At 44.7% G+C, this 7,443-nt stretch overlaps 1 protein-coding gene across 1 annotated transcript; it reads left to right on the top strand.

The window, feature by feature from the left end:
* Positions 1-6,775: 6,775 nt before the first annotated feature.
* LOC134852046 (uncharacterized) lies at positions 6,776-7,126 on the top strand. The gene has a single exon (XM_063868325.1). The coding sequence runs from the start codon at positions 6,776-6,778 to the stop codon at positions 7,124-7,126; it is 351 nt and encodes a 116-aa protein (XP_063724395.1).
* The last annotated feature ends 317 nt before the right edge of the window (positions 7,127-7,443 follow it).

The following is a 7,443-nucleotide window of genomic DNA, read 5'->3' as shown; positions in this document are numbered from 1 at the left end:
CCAGACGGAGAAACACTAGTTTTATAGTGACTTAATCATCAAAAAAGGCGCAAGGTGCTTCTTCTGTAATCAAGAGGGCTATTTCAGAATGGACTGTCCGTTAATTTGGGACGCTGTAAAGAATCAAAATCATCCTAAACACAAATTAGCACTGGCTGTGGTACAGAATACGAGGAACAGACGAGCCGAAATTGATTTGAAGAACACGGAGGCAGCGAGTGGGGAATTAACAGCAAAGACGGTGAGAGCGGTAACGCAAGTCAAGACTGCCATGGAGGCCGAGGCTGGGAATTCCGTAGAGATAAACTACGAGAAAGCTGAAGCAGAAGCAATTAACAAAGTGAAGCAAGACTTGGCTACAAAAGAAATCGAGCAACGACTGAGGCAGGAAATAGAGAAGCAGAAATCGAATGAGACCCTCTGCAGAACAATCCCGGTGCCGGAAGCCACAGAAAACGCAACAAACAGAATACGAGGAACAGACAAGCCGAAATCGATTTGAAGAACACGGAGGCAGCGAGTGGGGAATTAACAGCAAAGACGGTGAGAGTGGTGGTAACGCAAGTCATGACTGCCATGGAGGCTGAGGCTGGGAATTTCTTGGAGATAAACTACGAGAAAGCTGCTGCAGAAGCAATCAACAAAGTGAAGCAAGACTTGGCTGTTGGCTACAAAAGAAATCGAGCAACGACTGAGGCAGTAGATAGAGAAGCAGAAATTGAATGAGACACTCTGCAGAACAATCCCGGTGCTGGAAGCCACAGAAAGTGCAACAAACGGTGGTAATTGCAACACTCTGAAACTGGTGACGGGAAAACCATTTGGCATAACGAAAATTGGAGCGAGAATATTGTCGATAATCACAGTGGGCGGTCACGAAGTAACAAGAAACCTGAGTGAACCTAGCGATCAGACGACAATGCACATCGATGTGTACGCAGATTTCTTGAGTGCAGTAAGCCGGCAAACAACTTCTAGAGCCGTGAGGGCACTATTCACAAGAGGTAGCAGCAAATCAGCTCGCGTCGACAATAGGTACACGGAAGCATATGGTCCACATGTGGTAACGCTAAACACAGATGGAATAAACATCTACACGAAGACAATGATAACATGTGATGAAGACCTAGCCGGACAATTCTACGTGGGTAGAGAAGAACTAAAAGTGAGATCGATTGGACACTGTGCCATGTTCGAAGAAGACGCGATGCATATCGGGACGGAAGCAGACGTGTCTGGGCACGTACTAGACATAAGCGGAAAGAAGACGCAACTGCGTGGGTTATTGAACGCAGGAGCGGTCTTGAGCGTTATACCAATCGAAACATGGAAGAGGATGGGCTTCGACAAAGACGACTTGATAGACTCGAAAATACGGCTGTCGGCAGCAAACAAAGGGGCGCTGTCGGTACTAGGCAGAACACCAATAACAGCCCTAAACTTGGGGGAACGCAATTTGCGGATGAGCTTCCTCGTGGTGGAGAATCTAGATGAGTCCGACCAAATCATTTTAGGCAGAGACTTCATCAGGAATTTCGATGTAACAATTGATCTAAACAGTTCGATGTTCAGGATTCGGAGCCCAGAAAGGAAGTACGTAATTAAACTCGTAAATTTGATAATGGCGAATGAGAGTGAAGCACCGCTGTTTTTGAGTAGGAGGGTAAGGCTGAAAGCAAAAGAAGCGGCAATAGTAAGGATAGTAATGAAAAATTATAATGAACTATGTGACAATAAACAAGTATGCATTGTCCCAAATCCAAATAGTGCGAGGTGTCCCAACTCTTGAGCAAGGGATCTTGGGACAGCACGAAGTGTCCCAACACTTGAGCAGGTAGTCTTGGGACAGTGTGAAGTGTCCCAAAACTTGAGTGGAGGTCATGGGACAGTGCGAAGTGTCCCAACACTTGAGTGAGAGTTCTTGGGACGGTACTAAGTGTCCCAACACTAGGTCTTGGGACAGTGCGAAGTGTCCCAACACTAGAACAGAGAGGTCCTGGGACGGTGCGAAGCGTCCCAACACAAGGACGAAATGTCTTGGGATAGTGTGAAGTGTCCCAACACTTGAGTAAAAGGACCAGGAACCAGTCAGAATGATCAAAAACAGCCAAAAGACCACACTATTAAGATTACGACTCGAATGATTTTTGTTCTTAATAGAATAAGAAAATATTTTTTGATTTTACTTAAAATTTTGAAATAGAAACTTGTAAAAATTTAAATTGTAAATAAAGAAAATTGTAAATAAAAATCATGAGGCGAAGTAGGGTACCGATAGCAGATAAAAGAGTTCAAGAATCAAAGAAAAATCATAATTCATCGCAACGGAAAGCAACACTATCAGTTCCGAAAGTAATGAGAACGGACTTTTCAGTAAATATGGTCAACACAAGAAGCGCAAAGGAACACAAGACGAAAGAAAGCGCTTGGAAGGACCAACCGTACCTGCTATAGAAATTGATCTTGAGACACCAGATCAGAGTGTTGACGAGGTGGAAAGGAAAACAACGGAATCAACACCAATGCCGAATGCGGAAGAACAAAAGAAGAAGTCCATAGAGTTTTCACCAATTGATACTGTAGAGTACACAACAAGCAGCACGCCGGAAACGATAAAAGATGATTCTCAAACAAAAAGAACGTCGTTCACAGAGAAGGTTGCAGCAATGGTCGGAATGAAACCAAGAGAGAAGGAGGAGGTGGTACCAACGACCGAGAAAAGCAAAACATTTGGAACAGTTTCTGCAAAAACAACAGAGGCCAAACAAGACAATGAGAAGATCAAATGTGGGGCAACAGCTAACCATGAAAAACAAACAACTTCTCTTGAGCTGGGCGACTAGATGGCGAAGTTGGAGCATATCGACAAAAAATTGAAGTGCAGCGAAGAGGATCGACAATGGCTAAAAAAGGAAATACGATACAACAAGAACGAGAACCTGAACAATTGCTTCAACATGGCAAGGGCGACTGAAGAAAAGCTAAAACAGATGTCAGACAAGGTAGAGGCCACTTACAAAGAGCGAGAGAAACATAATATCAAAAAGGACATCGAGGAAACGAAGCAACGGTACGACACTGTGAACGAAAACTTGTGGAATCTAGAGACGAGAATGGACACAATGAGCAGAGACCAAGCAGAAAATTCTTGTGCCATACAGTCCAAACTGGATACTCTCTTGAGAAGCTCAACAGCACAAGACAAGCGGGTAGCAGATAGACCGCAAGGCACCAGAGTTGACTTCGTAGAACCGCAACGGAATAAACGGGAGTTACCGTTACCCCGGATTACACCGTTACCCCGGATTACAACGAGCACAGGGGAAAGGGGTCCAAGGCCATCATGAAGGGTGGAACCTCAAACACTACGAATGCACGAGAGGACTCAAGTACAAACACTACTGTAGCACCTGACGCCATGACATGGGAAAGCACCTGGGAGATGATGAACAGGACACTGGAAGCGTTCGCGACAAGGAACACTGACTCGAGTGAAAGAGGAACTGGTAAATCCAGGAACACCTTCAAGAAACCCAAAGAGTTCAAAGACGACTCGGATGGCTGCATTGACACATGGGTAGAAGTCATGAGACTACACTTAGAACAGGACATCTTGAATGACGAAAGGCAGGCCTGCACAGCAATACTAAGCAATCTAGAGGGCACAGCGTTGAAATGCGTAGTAGCAAAGAAGGAAGAGGAACTTGATACGGCAGACAATATCTTCGAAACACTGTTGAAACGATTCGGTCCAGGAATGAAGGACCACCAAGCTATGATGAGGTTTGAAAAAAGAAGACAGAGGGACGACGAGTCAGTCGATCGGTTCCTGGATGATCTTGAGAGCCTGAGAAGAAGGAGTGATCCGGAAGAATCGACAAACAGAAGAAACTTCAGCGTTCAGAAAAATTATCGACGGGGTAAAAAGTGACGACTTGAGAACAATGTTGGCGACGTATTATACACTTTCAAAAGATAATGCACCAATCCCGGAGGAGATGAGACAAAAATCTAGGGAGTACATGTTGATGAAATCAAAGAAGTACTCGTACTCAGAAGGCAGGAATATGCAAGGGGGAAGCCAACTACAAAGGTCGTCATGGTACAAGCCGAGAGATGATATGGATAAACGTACGCCATGCGCAAGTTGCGGATCAACAGATCATCACGTAGCGGATTGCACGACATTCAATCAGGGCATGAAAAGTCTGGGATACGCTCCGGATGAAGAAGACATGAGCCAGACGGAGGAACAATAGTTTTATAGTGACTTAATCATCCAAATAGGCGCAAGGTGCTTCTTCTGTAATCAAGAGGGCTATTTCAGAATGGATTGTCCGTTATTTTGGGACGCTGTAAAGAATAAAAATTATCCTAAACACAAATTAGCACTGGCTGCGGTACAGAATACGAGGAACAGACAAGCCGAAATCGATTTGAAGAACACGGAGGCAGCGAGTGGGGAATTAACAGCAAAGACGGTGAGAGCGGTAACGCAAGTCAAGACTGCCATGGAGGCCGAGGCTGGGAATTCCTTAGAGATAAACTACGAGAAAGCTGAAGCAGAAGCAATCAACAAAGTGAAGCAAGACTTGGCCACAAAAGAAATCGAGCAACGACTGAGGCAGTAGATAAAGAAGCAGAAATTGAATGAGACACTCTGCAGAACAATCCCGGTGCTGGAAGCCACAGAAAGTGCAACAAACGGTGGTAATTGCAACACTCTGAAACTGGTGACGGGAAAACCATTTGGCATAACGAAAATTGGAGCGAGAATATTGTCGATAATCACAGTGGGTGGTCACAAAGTAACAAGAAACCTGAGTGAACCTAGCGATCAGACGACAATGCACGTCGATGTGTACGCAGATTACTTGAGTGCAGTAAGCCGACAAACAACTTCTAGAGCCGTAAGGGCACTACTCACAAGAGGTAGCAGCAAATCAGTTCGCGTCGACAATAGGTGCACGGAAGCATATGTCCACACGTGGTAACGCTAAACATAGATGGAATAAACATCTACACGAAGACAATGATAACATGTGATGAAGACCTAGCCGGACAATTCTACGTGGGTAGAGAAGAACTAAAAGTGAGATCGATTGACACTGTGCCATGACAGAAGAAGACGCGATGCATATCGAAACGGAAGCAGACGTATCTGGGCACGTACTAGACATAAGCGGAAAGAGGACGCAACTGCGTGGGTTATTGGACGCAGGAGCGGTCTTGCGCGTTAAACCAATCGAAACACAGAAGAGGATGGGCTTCGACAAAGACGACTTGATAGACTCGAGAATACGGCTGTCGGCAGCAAACAAAGGGGCGCTGCGGGTACTAGGCAGAACACCAATATTAGCCCTAAACTTGGGGGAATGCAATTTGCGGATGAGCTTCCTCGTGGTGAAGAATCTAGATGAGTCTGACCAATTCATTTTAGGCAGAGACTTCATCAAGAATTTCGATGTAACAATTGCTCTAAACAATGCGATGTTCAGGATTCGGAGCCCGGAAAGGAAGTACGTAATTAAACCGCTAAATTTGATAATGGCGAATGAGAATAAAGCACCGGTGTTTTTGAGTAGAAGGGTAAGGCTGAAAGCACAAGAAGCGGCAATAGTAAGGCTGCGGATGAAATTTTATAATGAACTATGTGACAGTAAACAACTATGCATTGTCCCAAATCCAAATAGTCAAAGTGCTGCTATTTTAGGAAGATCCTTCTCGATAACCAAAAGTGGCCTCTGCGTCAGTGTATTGTTAAATACTATTGATATACTTATCACAATCTAGAGGGGAAGGAAATTGGCATACGCTCTTCCTGTGAAAACTCGATATGAAATGACTGAAAACGTAAAAGAAATTGAAGTTCTTGATTGCCCCAATCATAGGGATAAAATTTGTATCTTGAGAAGGTTGAAGAAAATAAAACATTCATCAGGTCTTGTGAAATCTCTTAAGTCAGAAACAGACGATGGACTTTTGAGCCGTTCGAATTTTCCGGAAAGACCAACACTAGAGGAATTAGAAGCGGATAAACCGGTTTTACCAGAGATAGAGCACTTGAGGGTTAAGGTGACGGACGAACAGCTTGAAGCCATCAAGGACGTTTTAGATCGAAACGAGGACGTTTTTTCGAATCATAAGGCAGACATTGGATGTTGCAACTTCGTTGAGCATGAAAGAGAGCTTGAGGAGTCGGCGGTACCACATAGGGAGGGGGCGAGGCGTATGACCCCTAAAAAATCGGATGCATGAAGAAAAGAAATAGAAATCTTACTAGAGTATGATATGATAGAACCATCCAAATCACCTGTGGAGTTACCATGGCTAAGAAGAAAGGCGACCAACTAAGGTTTTGTTGTGACTTTCGATATCTGAACTCCGTCGCGGTGAAGGATGCCTATCCCATACCTAGGAGTGATCAGAGCCTCTCAAAATTAGGGGATGCAAAATTTTTTACAACACTTGATTTAGGATCGGCTTTTTAGCAGGTTCCACTAAGGAAACAGGACAGGGACAAAACAGGGTTTGCCTGCGAGCTGGGGCTGTTTAAACGGAAAAAGTTTCCCTATGGCCTTTGCAATTCCACGGCTACGTTTCAACGATTGAGGGCACACGAATTTACAAGTGTAACGAAGAAATATGGTAACCTGGTGATGTGCTACGTGGAGTACGGCTAGATGAGGTGTTCGCTTGCATGAAAAGAGCAGGACTAAAACGCAAGTAATCGAAGTTCGAGATATTCAAGGACTCAATTAAATACCTGGGGAGGATGGTGGATAAACATGGCATCAGACCAGACCCAGACGCAGTGGAAGCGGTGCTAACTTCGAAATCACCGAAAACGGAACATCAACTGATGAGCTTCTTGGGTTTTGCGAACTATTACAGGGAATTCATTAAGGGTTATGAGGATAAAGTACACCCGATGCAACAATTCATGAGGCACAAAGGCAAGAAATTCACGTGGAACGACGCAGCAGAAGAGTCATTCCAGAGGATAAAGAAGGAGTTGTGTGAAGCACCTGTGCTATGTATGCCAACGGCGAAAGGGATGTGTGTCCTGGATACGGATGCGTCGGTGGTAGCGATCTCGGGCATACTCCATCAAGAGCAGGAATGAAACGGAGAGACAGTCTTGAGACCGATAGCAGACGGGAGCAAAGTCTTGATATACAGAGGTGAAGTACGGCGCACCCAAGGCAGAAATAATTGCGGTTGTCACCTTTGTAGAGAATTACAGAGCGTACCTAGGTAGCGAACCATTCAAGTTACGGGTCGACAATAGAGCACTCAGCTGGTTGAAAACGTACTCAATGGATCAGAGCTACATTGGGAGATGGATAGTTTGCTTGGATGGCTACAATATGATCATTGAGCACAGAACAAGGGACAAACATTAAAATGCCGATAGCTTGAGTAAGAAGACGGAATTCTACG

This window comes from Symsagittifera roscoffensis, chromosome 7, assembly GCF_963678635.1.
Source record: "Symsagittifera roscoffensis chromosome 7, txSymRosc1.1, whole genome shotgun sequence".
In the NCBI taxonomy this organism is placed as follows: domain Eukaryota; kingdom Metazoa; phylum Xenacoelomorpha; order Acoela; family Convolutidae; genus Symsagittifera; species Symsagittifera roscoffensis.
The sequence above is the reverse complement of the archived record's forward strand: the minus strand, read 5'-3'. Positions and strand labels throughout refer to the sequence as shown.

Bases quoted from the DNA above. Each gene is read 5' to 3' on its own strand.
- LOC134852046 (XM_063868325.1), top strand. From the start codon at position 6,776: ATGGTGGATAAACATGGCATCAGACCAGACCCAGACGCAGTGGAAGCG.